Below are 18,062 nucleotides of genomic sequence, written 5' to 3' on the forward strand. Positions count from 1 at the left end.
AAATTCAGCTTTGCATCACAGGAATAAAAATATATTTACATAAAAAAACACATTTTAAATTGTAATAATGTTTGACATTATTACTGTTTTCACTGTATTTTTGAATAAGAATAAGATTCTTTTAAAAACATACGAACCCAAACTTCTGGACAGTGGTGTATATGAAAACACTACAATATAATGAGACATGAAAAAGCAAGGGTTTCAATTAAAACACAAGAAAACCCCTTCTGAATAAATAATAAACCTTTATCATAAGTTATGAAGACTTTAAATTCTCAAATATTGCATATCAAGTGCAACTATACATTCATCACAGGTTTGAATCATTCATTATTAAAATGAAGAATTTTGTCTTTAAGACACTTGATTTTTTACATTAGCTCATATATTTGATCAGTGCAGGCCATAAATTGAATTTATAGATATAAAAGCAATCCAGTATTCCCTCTCCAAGACTGAGAACACATTCATACACAGACACACTTACATACGTAGCACGTACAAGTTTGACCTTTATGTAGTGTTGCCTGGGTTTTTCTTTTTTTTTCTTTCAAATAAAACTTTGAAAAGGGTCTGAGCAGCAGGTGTGTCAGGCAGAGAGAGACAGAGAAGCAGAAAGAGAGAGCAGAGCACCGGGGAACGCTTCACCTGTTAAGAGCAGACGGATGAATCCAGTATTAGTGTTGCCTCACAGTTTCTTGTGTTGTGTGTGGTGAATTAAAACTACACAAGTAATAAAACTGAGGATTGTTTGTTATTTTGACTCTACTTAGTATATTTCTACACAAATGAATTATGTAGAGTTCAATATTTTCCTGGAATACTGCATGCTCTACAGCAGCAAACGCTCAGATAATTACACAAATACACAAATATTGGAACTATGAATGGGGAGAAGAGCTGAAAACTATGCTTAAGAGCTGCAGAGACATCTTCACTTCGTTTTACCTCGGGGGGGAGGGTAAGATGGGGTCACAGCCACAGGTCAGCCTGTGAAGGCCTGGAAGTCGGACTCTGTAACGGCAGGGAGAATGAGTCAGGAAAACAAAATTATAAACATAATTAATGCACATGAGGATTGCATATGAGTGGGAATGATGATATGAATGTGCTGGTATTGAGAATTGCATGCTGAATAGTGATTGGTGGATTGTAGAAGCAAGTGAAAAGGGATTTAAATAATACAAAGCATCTCAGCTGTTTTTTCCAAATTTGATTCAAAGGCATAATAGTTTATAAAAATCTGCTTTTATAATCAGGTGAACTGGTAGTAAATGGATAACAGTTAGCAGTCCATCAAAAATACTTATCCTTAAAATTGAAAATAAATTGAATGTAGTGAACAGAATGCATTGCACAGTTTATTTTTCCTCATATTAGCAACAACATCATGTTAACAATGACTGAAACAGCATTTATTAACAATTTAGTCATTTAAATAGCACTTTCTGAGCACTGAATATGCCGTGAAAATAGCAGTTTTGTGTAAAACGATGACTTTGTTTCCTCATTGCGGTTTACATAGTTATACAAAATATTTTTTTATTAATATTCACATAGCATCACATTCAAACTTTATGTGCTTAGTTTTTTTTAACCAAAACAAATGTATTGTATTGATGTTTTGATTGTTCATTTTATATCACAAAGCTGATAGTTATGGAACAAAATGCACAAATAAGTAAAAAAAAAAAAAAAAAAAAGTCAAATTTGCTTCTTTGGCTAACTTAAACACAAACTGGTAAATGAGATATAGCATTGGCAACAATAGCCAAGCATTTCTATTCTAATAAAAAAGGCACAAACGAAATATCAATACTGAGTAATTCGGATACATATAAAACTAATGATGCAAGTTATACTGTCAGTTATTTGGCACATTCTCATTAACTGAGATAATTCTGGATTCTACATTCTCATTGCTAATCACAACATGAGCCCTCGGAGGCAGATTATTCTTAAAAAGATCACCTTCACATTCAACAGGTTCCTCTGAAGGAATGACAAATGCACAATAAAAATCAGAACTCATCCAGACACGAATCAGAGAATCTCCATTCTAGAAGGAACAATACTAATGAATGTGAACAACTGAAACAGAGAAGTTCACTGCTGGAAAAATAAATGGAAGGTTAACTGGGAATGGGATGGCAACTAATCAGCAAGGTATCCATTCAAATGCTTTGCAAGACTGAGAAAAGCCATTAAAACTGTTTAGAGCAGTAGTTCTCAATCTTTCTCCAGGACCACCCATCGTCCAAAACAATATTCAAAGGTCCCACGACTTTTACAGTTTTTCAGAATTTACTGGATAATGATTTTTTTTTTTTAATCCCATGGAGTTTCTTAGTTTATTATTTATTTTTACTTTTAGAAGTTTATATATTAATATTATAATTATGGTATTATGATATATCCAGGTTTTCCAAGACTGTGGGAACTGCTGTTTTAGAGTGTAGCACCGTACTCGGTAGCAATTTATTTTATCTGAATGAAAATGTACCTGCAGAGAATTTATCTTTGATTGGCAGCAAAAAGTCATGTTGAATATAAGATCTGAAGTTGCTGTTAGAGATTTCAGCCATTATGTTCACCCAAAAATGAAAATTAGCCTGTGTTTTACTCACCCTCGAGGCATCCGAGGTGTATGTGAATTTGTTTTTTTTTTAGTATCAATCTGGAGTTATATTAAAAATTGTCCTGGCTCTTCCGAGTGTTATAATTGCAGTGGGTGGGTGTTTTTTCAGCAGTCCACAAAATGTCAAATAAAGCTCGCGCATTCATAATAAAATGTGCATTTTTGTAAGAAAAAGGTCCATATTTCAAACGTAATAAACACTTCTCTCTCACTTCATCTGAGTGTCATATGCAGAAGTCGTTCTGGCGGATGACGTTGGACGTTGGCGTGATTAGTGACTAACGCAGAGACAAAACAAAACAAAAAACAAAACACTGGTCATGAATTCGAACTACAAACCAAGGATTTGTAAAGAAAAAATGTCCAAGAGGAAACTGGTTTTCCTTTGCTAAAGTAAGGAAACTTTGCTTCCTTTGTTCCTGTAAACAAACTCGTGAGACTAGCATATCTTAGAGGCGCGCGTGACACCTACAAACTACATCATCCGCCGGAACGGCTTCTGCATACGACTGTCAGCAGAAGTCAGAGAAAAGTGTTTATTACGTTTGAAATATGGAAGCAATTATAATGCTTGGAAGAGCCAGGACAATTTTTAATATAACTCCAGTTGGATTCGTCTGAAAGAAGAAAGTCATATACACCTCGGATGCCTCGAGGGTGAGTAAAACACCGGCTAATTTTCATTTCTGGGTAAACTAACCCTTTAACTTTTACCATTTTGCTAACAATATACCTGCTCTCCAAAATCTCCAAATCGCACCCTGTAAAGACATGTCAGTCAACCTGATGCCAGCAATGCCAAGCAACTCACAGGCAGACAGTGTTTCTGATTGGCTAAAATAGTGACTAGTGACAATTTTCACTGTTTACAGAGTAAATGCTGACAAATGATATCCCAAGATACCCATTTTAGTGATCTCTGTCAGACAGCAGTACATTTTGTGCATGGGGTTCTGAAATATTGCAAACAGTTCCTTCAAAATTTCCTGACTTTGATTTTGGCACCTATTACTCATACCGCAATGCGCGAAAATACAATTTCAACAGTCATTTGTGCAATGCCATAAGAGACAGAGCTGTAAGTCAAAGCACAATCCCTTCAGGAAGGATTAAAAAAACAACCATAAGATGAACACATAAGGTTATAATTCTGCTTATTTCACACAAGCATGATTATTCTCCATATTCTTACTAACAGACCACGCACTGACACTTCCTCCTCTTTTTTACCACATTAGTCCCATTGGCTGCCATTCTGTTATTCTCCTTATCCTGTACAACAACACTTTCTGAACCTCTAGCCTGACCCTGTTCTGTCAGTCTATCCTCTGGAGACGAGGGGGTGCTTTGATTTGAATTATCCGGTACTTCTTTCTGATCTGTGTTTTTTTGAATGGCACCCTTCCCACCACCTGGTTGCTTCTCCCTCCCTCCCCCAGCACCTGAGATAACGTCCTCTGCCCGATGCTGGGCATCCATCTCCGACAAGCTGTAGGCCAGCGCCATCTGCAGGTCTTCATCCTCCTCATCTTCACTTGCATCGGGGCAGTGGTAGAACGGGGCGGCGCTGTAGGAGCGTAGAGCGGGGTTTGGAGAGCTGTTATTGGAGGGGTGGAGCAGTGGATGCTGGGATTGTCTGGGAGGCTGACTGGACTGCTCTCTACGACTCAGTTCCAGAGCCAAGGCCATCTCATCCTCCACACCTGGACACACAAACACAGCCGAATGTCAGATCAGTTCTACAGGAAATTAGCAATCTGCATACGTTTTTTTAATATTAATTTAATGCATTATTTTTGAATAAAAGTATTAATTTCTTTCACCAAAATCTTGTGGACCCCAAATGTTTGAGGGGTAGGTTATGTGTATTAGTATTCCAAATGCATCTACTTTCCCAGGCAGACTCATCCTGAGATGATAAGGGGATTTTTTTTATTACACACCAGAATATGTGCATTAACTATAGAGATGCCTTCTGGTCCTATATTATTATTAACTGATAGCAAAAAATAAATTACCATTGATGAGGACCGTTTTCAAAACCCCATCCTCCTCAACCTCTGTTCTCTCCTGGCCATTTTCTCTGACCCTGATGGAAGAAATGAAATGTTTATCAGTTAATAGGAAATACATAAACAAACTTGAATTCCTCTGATTTTCTGTAAGCCAGGCCTTCACGTTGTGGCAAGGTATAAACCATTTTTTACTCATTTTCATCAACTGCTTTTAAATTTCTTATTTAAAAAAAAAAAAAAAAAAAAAAAAAAAAAAAAAAAAAAAAACACTATATAAAAAATTTCTTATTTAAAAACAAAAAACAAAAAAACATATTATTTATTCTGTATGCATATACATGTTAAATGCATATTATACCACATATGGAACAAAGGTAACAGTAGGCAAAATTAGTGTAGTGAGAAGTAAACTGACTTTTTTGTGGTAATACGTTTTCCATTGACAATGCGGGTGGAAGTAGAAACAGACTTGAAGTTTGCTCCTCCCATGCTGCCCATGCCACCCAATGAAGAAGAGAAGGATGTGAAATCAGCTGTTGATCCAAAAAAAAAAAAAAAAAAAATGCAAATTAAAATTAAATTAAAAATATAATTCTTTTCATATCAACAACATGCCTTGAAGTTTTTCACCAAATTGATATATTCAGCAAAGTTAACCTAAATTAGGTATTATTCTGGGAGGAGACTGAACATATACACAATAATTATATACAAAAAAAAAACAAAACAAAACAAAACATGAAAAACCAACCATTTGCTGAGGGGAAGGAGAAGAAGCGACTGGGCCCAAGCCTGGAGGAGGAGCTGTGAAACCCACTGTGCATTCCACCAAATGGGAAATCATCTAGAGGCAAAGAGGGAGTGTAGGAAATGGCGAGTTAAAGAGTGTAATGCTGGGTACACACTGCACAGTTTTAGTACACATTTTTGTGATCTAAGAGAAGCAACAATGCATCTCTGATGCCTGTGAGAAAATGTGTTTTGACTGGAAATTAAATCGGCGAAGACCTACAGCCAATGTGAGTGCAAGATATAGGGCAAGGGAAAGTTCAGCAGGAGGAGTCATAAACCTGCAACAGAACATCAGCAAGCAACCATTCTCTCTCCTTCAGTTTTTCTATTTTCCGATCCAAATCAGCATACAGACAACTTGTATTACAAGCTTTTTGCGGGCTACAATTTTTAACAGGAAGAAACCCAGTCTTATGTGAGAACTTGTTTTGAATTTTTTTTGCGTACAGAAATTTTTAACAGGAAGAAACCCAGTCTTGTGTGAGGTAGACAGTCATGTAGTGTGAGACGAACAGCAATCTGACGACTTTGTGCAGTGTGTACCCACCAAAGTAAGAGAAAATGTAAAAACCCTAAGTGTAAGTCAGTGGTTCCCAACCAGTTTTAATCAAGGCCTTAATATCTAAGCTGATATGTATGTCTGTTGTAATCAAGTGTGATCAATTCAAAAATACAATTAATACAGTTTAATGTTGTACATTTTTAGTTTTTAGCATTTTAATTAAAATCATCATGATATAACTACATTTAGATAATTATACGATGTGATGGGGCCTCGTGGAAGTTTTCAGAGACCCCTAGTGGGCCCCAGGCTCCTGGTTGAGAACCGCTGGTGTGATGGAAACACTCACACCGTTATATTAGCAAGATTCAAGATCAGCATATCAACATACAAACTCCCTGGGAACCCACCGAAGAAGTCTGCGAATGGGTCCTGCCCTCCGAAGAACTCTCGAAACACCTCGTCTGGGCTGCGGAATGTGAAGCTGAATCCTGGGAAGTCATCGGGAAATGAAGAACCACCAGGGCCTATAAAACAGACGTAGAATACAATTAATGTAAGCACATGTAACACTAAGATGGTATTAAGCAGTGTGTAGCTCTCCTCACCCGAGCTTGGCATGTCTGATCTACCGTATCTGTCGTAAGCATCTCGTTTGCTTCCTAAAAATGAGAAAACAACAACAACAGTGAAATGCAAGTAATTTAACCAATAATAAATTTGCTGTAGAGATCAAATTTCCAGTGTCCTACTGTCTGAAAGAACTTCATAGGCCTCTGCTATCTCCTTAAATTTTTTCTCTGCCTCTTCCTTGTTGTCTGGGTTTTTGTCAGGGTGCCACCGCAGAGCCAGTTTCCTGTAACTGTATACACAACATAAATAAACATAAGTAAACTTAGCTTGACTGGCATCTCAAGGTTGTGATGAAGTGACGTATAGGATCAGGGGGTCATTCACATAGGACACATTCTTGCATCCATCTTCTTCTATATAAACATCAGACTGACATGTTAGACTTGTTTGTTTTCAGCATCTTGCACCATGAATTCCACATTTTGGAGCACCAAGTCAAGTTAAAATGTGTGAATGGTCACTTTTTACTCCGCTTGATCGTTCCACTTCATTTGAAAGAAAAGCAGAAAATAAAAACGAGTGGCAAAACTATAAAATCCATTAGTCAAATCTTTAGTAAAGTGCGACTTTTCTAAAGATATTAGCATATTACCACAGCAAACAAGCAGAAAATAAATTTCATGACGTTGTTTATGAACTTCATTTTCAAAATACTTAAGCTGTTTTCAACATAATAATAATAATAATAATAATAATAATAATAATAATAATAATAATAATAAATGTTTCTTAGGCTCCAAATTAGAATGATTTCTGAAGGATCATGTGACACTGAAGACTGGAGTAATGATGCTGAAAATTCAGCTTTGCATCACAGTAATGAATTACATTTTAAGATATATTAAAATTATAGAAATTTGCTTCGACACAAAATCAGAATTTCGAGAATAAAAGTCATTTGTAATAATATTTACTTCATTACTGTTTTCACTTTATTTTTCATATAGAAGCACCGGCTTCTGAACGGTAGTGTACTTCACTGCTAATGAATACTTTATAAAGGTAAACAGTATGTGTCAAAACACCAGAGTCTCGGATTACAGTTAGATTACTCAGTTAGAGACAAATTTAGTTACATTCGATAACAATGCCACTGGCCACTCCATACTGCAAGCTACTGATAAGTGAAGGCAGTTTTAACTCACGCTTTCTTGATGTCATCTGGAGAAGCATTTCGTGACACTCCCAGCACATCATAGTAATCCACCATTGCGGCCTTCAGCTTAGTCCACCTGTTACTCACATGTATGCAAAATCATCAAAATGTGCCGAGAAGTGTTTCTGAAACCCTCTGTAAGAGTTTCAGACCTGTTGTTACAGTCATGTTCACACTATTAGGCATCTGTGATCATTCAAATCGAAGCCCATGACATCAAACATAACGAGTTCTTGTGTTTTTGATCATTTTAATGTATCAGATCATTATTGAGGGTTTCTTTAATGGCAGCACTTTCCCACTGGACTTTCTGTTTATGTTCAAACGCAGTGCTATGGATGACAGCAGCTCAGTGAACTGTTGCTTATTATTATGACAGTTTATCACAAAGTGCTGAACTTGGATTAATTGACTGAATATAGACTGGTATTCCCCTGGAGTCTGGCCTGCCCATGTCTGGAACTCTCTGGAAACCGGACACAATGTGATGTTATTTCAAGCCCAACGCTGAAAAGCGATTTGTGGGCCATATGGCCACTGACAGCTGCTGAAACACGCGTGATCTTCACAGAGACACACACAACTCTCTATTAACACAGCATTTTAGACACCCAGCAGTCGCTGTGGCCGCCCTACTATAACAACTTTTACCTTTTTTAGAAGTGTATCCAGCCAGGAGGAGCCGTGCTTCTGTAAACAGGGCTGGGATATCTCTGCGAGGCGCTGGTCGGTCCCGACTCCCTAGACGCGGATCACAGGAACTGACGCTCTTTTAACGTCCGCGTGAGTACGGAATTCCGTCAGAATCACCCGTTTACAGCTGGCACGCTGGGATTCATTACCTCGGCGTGAAACCGACACCCAACTTTTATATGTGTCTGTCCCTCGCCCTCTAACGCAGTGCGTCACGACCCAAAAAACACAGCGCCGTCTAGAACATGCCAGTGTTTGTTTACGTCACGAGCCCCGCCCACTTCAGCCGGAGGGAGCCCTGTGTAGTGCAGCCAAGCACAGCAGACACAAAGTACTTATCAGAGTGAACTAATGTAGTTCTGTTAATGTAGTTATGTGTTAAAGGTGTTTACAGAAAGATAGCCCATCAGACTCAGAATACTGAATGGATTGTATACTAGTTTAACAAATGTCATAAAAACACACACACACAAAAATATTGTCATAATTTACTCAACATTTATGTCTTTTAAAACCCATATAAGATAAAAGACGATAAAATAAAAGCCTACACATTTATGTTTAGCAGATTTCACATCAGTCTGTAAATTGACAGCTGATCCTGTTGTGGGTAGGAATTTAAAAATGCTGAAAGAAAGAATAAACTTTAAAAAAAATGGTAAGCTTTGGTTTAGTAAACTCTTTACGTAGCATTTTCTTAATTGTCTTAATTTCTTTACGATTCCAGAGCTACTACTCTTCCAAAGCATAGTATGGTTCCCTTCTATTTACACCATTTCAAGTCTTTACTATAAAACACTTGGAGTTGAATCTTTTTAATGAACCTGCTGAATAGTTTCACAAATCACACTAAACAGTTCATTTCTCATTATAAATTGTTTTGTTACTTTTTTCTCTTTTTTTTCGAGTCAACAACTCACTGATCCACTTATCCATCCAGAGTCTCCTGTTAATATCTTTTTGAATTGCTCATGCCTGACTCAAAATGAACCATAAGCTGTTGTAGCAGTTCCAAATGATATAAAACTATTAAGTTTGAGTTCTTCTTAAAATGTTAAGATTTCCCCCATGTGACTTTTATATATTGTACAGTATATTTATTCTACTGTATGTTTGATCATTTATATCTGCGTATTAGTATAGTATATTTCAGTTTAATCTTTCAATAGTGTATGACATTTTTTTTTTTTTGTAATAAAATTAAATGTTTGTTTACTAGAATTGCCCAGAATGTGGTGAAGCCACTGGAAGTGCTTGAGCGGCCTTTTTATGCCAAATCACTGTTAATGGCTGACCTGCTGTAAAATGACCCATTGTGCGTGCTCAAGTAAAATATATTTTTCATAAAAAAAAAAAAAAAAAGGCGTAAACACTTACACCCTTACTGGAGATTCTGTGTATCTCCTTTGTCTGCTGGTTCACTTCAGCTAAAAACAGAAACCACCTGTTCTAAGATCACGGAGTGGGCCTACAAAGCCTCTAGTATCATAAAATGAACAGCATGCAGGCCTGGTGAAAGTCGCAGGACACTGAGCATGTTCTTACATGCACCACTAATTCCAGCTGATTCCTGACATGTGCATCAACATCAGAATCCTGTGCACTGCTTCAGCTTTTTAAAATTGGACTAATCACTTTCAGGTCACAGCTATTGTTATCAGCGCAATAAATAAGCAATAAAATAAATAAGTAAATTCTCCAAAATATATGTCCAAGTAAAAAAATAAATAATATATAATAAAATAATAATAATAATAAAAATAATGTACTCGGGCACTATAAGATCTAGCTGCATTAATGAATGTATCCACAAGGAGTCGCTACAAACTACGGAATCACCTATGTGACAGGACAATTTTATTTTATATATTTTAAAACAAATATAGTGAATGTATCTATGTACTTTGTGTACTAGCCTATATATGCGCTCCACATTAATAGCGCGTGAACGTTCCGGAGACGCTAGTTATCAGCAGAGATGGGCACAATTACATCAAAAAGTATTTAGTTACAAATTACAAATACTTGTTCATCAAATGTATTTAATTTAAAATACAAAATACTGGTGTGAGAAGTGTATTTAATTAAAATAAAAGTAATTTGTATTTTGAAAATACAAAAATACAAACAATATTGGGAATTTGTGGTTTATGTGATTTGGTTGTTTTGTTGTAGTGTTATTGGGTATTTATTTTTTTATTTTTCACAGGTGTTTTACCTGTGTTTTAAATTCCACATTGCATTTTGTCTTTTAAGGTTACAGGGTTACATCTTAATGGATAACATCTTTGCAGAAAATGACTAGAACCTTTTCAGTTTTTGCCTGAAGAATGTAGTTAAAACTTCTACCAGCAGCTAACTGCCCATTCTGAACAGCATTACATTGATGGTATCTCTGTTGATATCTCAAAGTAGCCTATCTGTATTCTGAATACATAATTTTTAGTTTCAGATATTTACTTAAGAGTTCACACAGTAGAATAAAATAATCAATCACAGAAAAATCCAGAATTTAGTGCAACTCTGCAACTGGAAATGCCGACAGATTCATTCCAGATTGATATTCATGTGATATCTCTCCAGAATTAGACTTCCTTAATGCTTTTCGATATTTTATTTCTGGCATGTGAGTCATTTAATATTTCTAAATTGAAAGATATTCCCAATGCTATTTTGTATGCTTTAAAAACATTGGAAGAAGATGTTTTAAATGGATTGCTTTATCTTGGCCGCTTTTAGTCTAGGTAAGGGCTAAAATCAGAGAAGGCATAATTACTAATTCAACAAAAGGTGCTAAAAATAATATGAACTTGCTTAATTGTAAAATATTGTTCATATTATGTCTGAGACCAGAGAGAAAACAAACACAAAACACACAAAAGAATAAATTCATTCTTGTCTTGTTCAGATTTTATTAATATAAAACCAATTTAATTGCAAATTGAATTTCAAGTAACTTTACTTTTTGCAAAAATCTTAATGGTCACATTTTATTTTTGCAGGCTGTAATTCTGCTTCTTTAATATTCTTCTCCCTCTTCGTCCTCCTCTCCGATGCTGTCAGTGCCGACTTCTTCATAATCCTTCTCCAGAGCTGCCATGTCTTCTCTGGCCTCTGAGAACTCTCCTTCCTCCATTCCTTCACCCACATACCAGTGCACAAAGGCTCTCTTGGCATACATCAGGTCAAACTTGTGATCTAGACGAGCCCAGGCCTCAGCAATAGCTGTAGTGTTGCTCAGCATGCACACGGCTCTCTGAACTTTGGCCAGATCTCCACCAGGAACCACGGTTGGAGGCTGATAGTTGATACCTACTTTGAATCCAGTGGGACACCAGTCAACAAACTGGATGGTGCGTTTGGTCTTAATGGCAGCGATGGCAGAATTGACGTCTTTGGGCACCACATCTCCACGATACAGAAGACAGCAGGCCATGTATTTCCCATGACGAGGATCACACTTCACCATCTGATTAGACGGCTCAAAGCAGGCATTGGTTATGTCAGCCACAGAGAGCTGCTCATGATATGCCTTTTCAGCAGAGATCACAGGAGCGTATGTAGCCAGAGGGAAATGAATGCGTGGGTAGGGCACCAAGTTGGTTTGGAACTCGGTGAGATCCACATTCAGAGCTCCGTCAAATCTCAGCGAGGCTGTGATGGAGGACACAATCTGGCCGATGAGCCTGTTGAGGTTGGTGTACGTCGGACGCTCGATGTCCAGGTTTTTACGGCAGATGTCATAGATGGCTTCATTGTCCACCATGAAGGCACAGTCAGAGTGCTCCAGGGTGGTGTGGGTGGTCAGGATGGAGTTGTAGGGCTCCACCACTGCTGTGGACACTTGAGGAGCAGGATAAATGGCAAACTCGAGCTTGGACTTCTTGCCGTAGTCGACAGAGAGACGCTCCATCAGCAGAGAGGTGAAGCCAGAGCCAGTACCTCCACCAAAGCTATGGAAGATGAGAAATCCTTGGAGGCCAGTGCACTGATCAGCCTGTTGGAGTAAATCAGCTTATTAGAAAAAACATCTTTGTAATTATTAATGTCAAAGTCAAATTCATTTTGCACTCAAAAGACTTGAACCTCACCAGTTTGCGGGTCCTGTCCAGCACTAGGTCAATGATCTCTTTACCAATGGTGTAATGACCACGGGCATAGTTATTGGCAGCATCTTCTTTGCCAGTAATTAGTTGCTCAGGATGGAACAGCTGGCGATATGTGCCAGTGCGCACCTCATCTGAAGAGGAAAAAAAAATTGAAAAGCCAAATTATCTTCCTGTTCCTGTTAAGTTCCTGTTTTTTATTTATTTATTCACAAATAGGAAGAAAAAGAAGAAGAAATCAAAATTGTCGGATAAATCCAAGGTAATTACTTCTTATCAGGAAATATATTTTATAAAACTGGCTTTTCCAATATTTTGGTTTTCACGATTATTTATAATGTTCCTCTGGCTCATCTTACCAATTACAGTGGGTTCCAGATCAACAAAGATGGCACGTGGAACATGTTTTCCTGCTCCAGTCTCACTGAAGAAGGTGTTGAAGGAATCGTCTCCTCCTCCTATTGTCTTATCACTGGGCATCTGTCCATCCGGCTGAATACCGTGCTCCAGACAGTAAAGCTCCCAGCATGCATTTCCCATTTGGGCCCCAGCTTGGCCAACATGCATAGAGATACACTCACGCTAAAGGGAGAAGGAGAGTAAAAATATATTAAATATATGAATGTAAGTGGCAGCTGTATTTTAACCAGGAGGAAGGATGGGGGCAGTCCTAAGCAAACTTACAAGGGGACCACAAGGTGACTTAAAATTATTAAAAAATAAAACAAAACATGCATTAAAAAATGAAAATAAATAAATGTCAAGATATTCCTTATTTTAATTTACTCCCAAAATAACTGTTTATTTCTTTTGAAGAATCGGTTATTCCCAAAGTCTTGTAAAACTTGTGAAAAAGTGTTATTTTTTAAAGGCTGGAAAAGTCATTTAAATTAATAAAATCTTAAAATGTTATGACATTTTTATAATGAATGTAAATATTGCATAGTTACACCAAAAACAAACTAGTTTAGCATATATTTAATTATTTTAATTATAATTATTTTAGTTAATTTTTTTCTAATGTACAGAAACTAGCCCATATAGATTAAAATAAATTTTGAAAATGCAGGGCCTTGAAGTCAAAAGGGCTGAGAACCACTGAACTAAATGTGTTCTTTTATTGTTTTGAATAAAAAAATTATATAGTTAGGTCTGTTATGTGTTAGTCATTAACATGCTGACTCACCCAAAGCTCAATACTGCGACAACTTTATGCAATTTCCTAAGCTTTTAGACCTATTGTTCAATGCAGAACTCAGTTTCTTTTCATTTACATTAACATGCATGTTTACCCTCTCCTCTAGGTTGGGTCATAGGATCTATAGTGTATAGAAGAAGAGACTGAGTGCGTTCCTTTGAGGCTTCAGTCCACCCCCTCCCTGTCCCAGCTGTACACTCTCCTTTGTGTAACACAGAGATATCTCACTTGGGGCTTGTCGCTAGAACAGTTATATCTATTATTCTGCCATGCTGCAGATTTTGTCACACATGATCTCATCTACTACCAATGCCTCGCTGTATATCATAAAGGCATGAATGTATTCATTCTCTGAGTAACAACTGCATGTCTCATTCGGTAGTTCCACTTTTTCTCCTCTTTAGTTGACAAAGGTTCAGTGAGCTATTTTGGATCTGCAGACCCACCAAACATACAAAAATGTTATATCCAGAAAAGGCAAAGTACTGGAGTTTCCTGCTGACATGTGTGTCACAGTCTGGGATCAGGCTTTGAAGGCCGTAGCCACATCCTCTGTATAATGAAAGGCCAGATTTGTGCCTGAAACTCAGCATGGCTTAATGCTTTACTTCTGACTTTTTTTTTTTATATATAAAACTACAGTGCCACTAACTTCATCTTCCGCACAAAAATAATACATTCATATAAAATAATTTATTAAATATTATAGGGTTTACTGAAATCTCTTAACATGCCTTAACTGCACAAAATGTAAAATAATGTCCATTTTAGTGGAGTGATGTATAAAAAGATTAGAATTAAGAATCGCTCAAGCAATATGAACTTACCATCTTGTCAGATTTCCCTTCAGGCCGACTTGAGGATTCGGAAAGAGAAGGCAGATGTGGAGAAGAAAGGAGAGGTGGGGTTTTTATAGAGAGAGAAGAGGGAGGAGATAGAGAGGGGGTTAGCAGGAAGTGGGATCGCCTGTTGGAGTGAGGATAGTCATTCAGTAGGGCAGTCCTTCCTGCACAAGCATAGTCTATAGCTCCCTCTTGGGACTTTTGGGTCTGTGAAAACCATCTGGCCCCTTTACTAGCTTTTTGAGCATTTGATAATGCTAAAAGCCAGGAAGGAATTTTAAAGGCTATATGTCAAAGTTCTCCATGGTCACGTGTTAACGTTGCATAGCGACTGCAGGAAAATTGATATCTTGACTATTTGTAATATAATGCTTACAGCAGGATTCTATATTATTTGTGATTCCTACATGAAAAGCAAGTTTAAAGACTTCAGGGTGAAATTGTCATTTCATATGAGTAATAACTTCTAAGTATTTATAACTTTTGTGTTGAAGTACTGTAAACGTAGCCCTATATTTAAAACCAGATATGTCTTTATATATTTTGTTTACAAAGCATAAAAAGCACTATTGACTAAGATTTTCTATAGACATGGTTCTTGCTATAGAGAAAGAGACACACTGGCCCAGTTCTCATCAGACTTTAATTTCTGTGCTACAGTGATAATGAAAGCACAGACATTATCCAGCCTCTCATAGTGATGCCCATTGACATGTACAGACAGCTGAATCATGAATAACAGCTATAGCAGGTGGTCATTTTTGTGCTGCAGCATAGATACCGTTGGGGGGAAGGGTGTCGTGATGGAAAACATTCTGTTTTGCATGTAGGCCTTTATCACTTTTGCATGTGCAAATATATACAGATATGAAACGGATAACATGTCCAACTGTATACCACGAAAGGAGTGCAAATAACAACACATTTTTAGAAAGAGCTTGTCACCAGAATTTTTATTGTTTAATTATATTTAATTTTTGCAGTTCATTTTTACTTTTAGAGAGGGATATAACTTTTTCATAAGACATAAAAACCAGAAAAAGAATTAGGAACATCAAGTTAATGCATTAACATTAGATATAATAAACTAACCTTGTAAGTTTTTAAGCCATTTATTAATCTAGGTGAATTAAAAATTTGTTGTTATTGATCATATGAGTGTTAACAATTCACTAACACATGTTAATTTGTACAACTTCAAATGTTTAGATATATTAGTATATGTAGAAATTACCAAAGATTAATACATGCTGTAAAAGTATTCTTCATTAATATTTTATGTTAGCTACTGCATTAACTTATAATCTCGTTATGAAGTGATACCAAAGAATGTATAGCCCCCCAAAACACTAAAATATTGCATTTTAGAAGATAAAGATAAAATCATATTACCCTGAGATTACAAACAAACTGTATTTAAAATTCCACTCTGTCCTCATCATCTCCAATGCTGTCAGTGCCGACTTCTTCATAATCCTTCTCCAGAGCTGCCATGTCTTCTCTGGCCTCTGAGAACTCTCCTTCCTCCATTCCTTCACCCACATACCAGTGCACAAAGGCTCTCTTGGCATACATCAGGTCAAACTTGTGATCTAGACGAGCCCAGGCCTCAGCAATAGCTGTAGTGTTGCTCAGCATGCACACGGCTCTCTGAACTTTGGCCAGATCTCCACCAGGAACCACGGTTGGAGGCTGATAGTTGATACCTACTTTGAATCCAGTGGGACACCAGTCAACAAACTGGATGGTGCGTTTGGTCTTAATGGCAGCGATGGCAGAGTTGACATCTTTGGGCACCACATCTCCACGATACAGAAGGCAGCAGGCCATGTATTTCCCATGACGAGGATCACACTTCACCATCTGATTAGACGGCTCAAAGCAGGCGTTGGTTATGTCAGCCACAGAGAGCTGCTCATGATACGCCTTTTCAGCAGAGATCACAGGAGCGTATGTAGCCAGAGGGAAATGAATGCGTGGGTAGGGCACCAAGTTGGTTTGGAACTCGGTGAGATCCACATTCAGAGCTCCGTCAAATCTCAGCGAGGCTGTGATGGAGGACACAATCTGGCTGATGAGCCTGTTGAGGTTGGTGTACGTCGGACGCTCGATGTCCAGGTTTTTACGGCAGATGTCATAGATGGCTTCATTGTCCACCATGAAGGCACAGTCAGAGTGCTCCAGGGTGGTGTGGGTGGTCAGGATGGAGTTATAGGGCTCCACCACTGCTGTGGACACTTGAGGAGCAGGATAAATGGCAAACTCGAGCTTGGACTTCTTGCCGTAGTTGACAGAGAGGCGCTCCATCAGCAGAGAGGTGAAGCCAGAGCCAGTACCTCCACCAAAGCTATGGAACACCAGGAAACCTTGGAGGCCAGTGCACTGATCACTCTTTTGGAAAAAAAGAAAGCTTACCAAAAGAATACAATACACCAATTTTAGTCCATTCTTACAGCTTTAGTAGCTTTATCAGACCGGAAAGTATTACCAGTTTGTGGATACGATCCAGGACTGAATCAATCATCTCCTTGCCAGTGGTGTAGTGTCCCCTGGCATAGTTATTGGCAGCGTCCTCTTTTCCAGTGATGAGTTGTTCTGGGTGAAAGAGCTGCCGGTAGGTGCCTGTCCGTACTTCATCTACATTCAAAGAAGGCAATTTCAATCAGATTTTTCCCCCTTTAATTCACTAAAAGGACATCATTGTGGTATTCTCATGTACATCCTATTTAAACCATTTTTAAACAAAAAATGTTCACATACCAATCACAGTGGGTTCCAGATCAACAAAGATGGCACGTGGAACATGTTTGCCTGAAGCCGTCTCACTGAAGAAGGTGTTGAAGGAATCATCTCCTCCTCCTACTGTTTTATCACTGGGCATCTGTCCATCCGGCTGAATACCGTGCTCCAGACAGTAAAGCTCCCAGCATGCATTACCAATCTGTGCTCCAGCTTGGCCAACATGGACGGAAATGCACTCACGCTGCAGATTGAGAATTATTTACTTTCATATGAATTAATTTAATCATACAGGCTAAATATACCAATACTGAAATAATGTGTAATAGATGCAAAGTTGATATATGTTACCATATTGTATTTTGTCTTCGAACCGATGCTCAGGGTTCAGAATGAAGCTCTAAATGTGTCAAAGTCTGACACAGAACATATTTATACCTGGAGCATCATACGGATACAGTGTTCTTTGTAATCGGAGAAGCCGCTGATGTCGATACTATCTTCAGGCGGAAAAAGGAGAAAGACAAAAATAAAAATGAGGTTAGCACCTCCTACACTCATAGGAATAGTTTATTGTTAGTGCAAGTTAGGAATTTTTTATAGGCTGGTGAACAGTTTGACAAAAAGCTTTTTTAACCTCTGGGGGACATTTTGACAAAAGCACAGCTGAGCAAACTGTATGCCTTTACTTGCGCAAAATCTTGGTATTCTCAACACAAAGAAACGTATATCTAAGAAAGAATTT

At 37.8% G+C, this 18,062-nt stretch overlaps 3 protein-coding genes across 5 annotated transcripts; all 3 read right to left on the reverse strand.

The window, feature by feature from the left end:
- Positions 1-228: 228 nt before the first annotated feature.
- dnajb2 (DnaJ heat shock protein family (Hsp40) member B2) lies at positions 229-8,692 on the reverse strand. 2 transcript variants are annotated; one of them, XM_042730930.1, is made up of 11 exons: positions 8,391-8,690; positions 7,729-7,815; positions 6,703-6,812; positions 6,559-6,612; positions 6,361-6,477; positions 5,408-5,500; positions 5,072-5,189; positions 4,660-4,730; positions 4,084-4,344; positions 952-1,017; positions 229-651 (listed from the first exon to the last, which is right to left on the reverse strand). In XM_042730930.1, the coding sequence occupies exons 2-10, from the start codon at positions 7,791-7,793 to the stop codon at positions 989-991; spliced, it is 918 nt and encodes a 305-aa protein (XP_042586864.1). In that variant the 5' UTR covers positions 7,794-7,815; positions 8,391-8,690; the 3' UTR covers positions 229-651; positions 952-988. The 2 variants fall into 2 exon arrangements, with proteins under 2 accessions (XP_042586864.1, XP_042586863.1); XM_042730929.1 differs by lacking the exons at positions 229-651; positions 952-1,017 and having other exon boundaries at positions 3,278-4,344; positions 8,391-8,692.
- Positions 8,693-11,314: 2,622 nt separating this feature from the next.
- On the reverse strand, positions 11,315-14,695 carry LOC109090687 (tubulin alpha chain-like). Its single transcript, XM_042730926.1, has 4 exons — positions 14,564-14,695; positions 12,898-13,120; positions 12,524-12,672; positions 11,315-12,429 (listed from the first exon to the last, which is right to left on the reverse strand). The coding sequence occupies exons 1-4, from the start codon at positions 14,564-14,566 to the stop codon at positions 11,452-11,454; spliced, it is 1,353 nt and encodes a 450-aa protein (XP_042586860.1). The 5' UTR covers positions 14,567-14,695; the 3' UTR covers positions 11,315-11,451.
- An 821-nt stretch (positions 14,696-15,516) lies between these two features.
- On the reverse strand, positions 15,517-17,810 carry tuba8l5 (tubulin, alpha 8 like 5). 2 transcript variants are annotated; one of them, XM_042730927.1, is made up of 4 exons: positions 17,669-17,810; positions 17,339-17,561; positions 17,067-17,215; positions 15,517-16,969 (listed from the first exon to the last, which is right to left on the reverse strand). In XM_042730927.1, exons 1-4 carry the CDS (start codon positions 17,669-17,671, stop codon positions 15,995-15,997), a joined length of 1,350 nt encoding a protein of 449 aa, XP_042586861.1. In that variant the 5' UTR covers positions 17,672-17,810; the 3' UTR covers positions 15,517-15,994. The 2 variants fall into 2 exon arrangements, with proteins under 2 accessions (XP_042586861.1, XP_042586862.1); XM_042730928.1 differs by having other exon boundaries at positions 17,756-17,782.
- Positions 17,811-18,062: the final 252 nt, after the last annotated feature.

This window comes from Cyprinus carpio, chromosome B9, assembly GCF_018340385.1.
Source record: "Cyprinus carpio isolate SPL01 chromosome B9, ASM1834038v1, whole genome shotgun sequence".
NCBI lineage: Eukaryota > Metazoa > Chordata > Actinopteri > Cypriniformes > Cyprinidae > Cyprinus > Cyprinus carpio.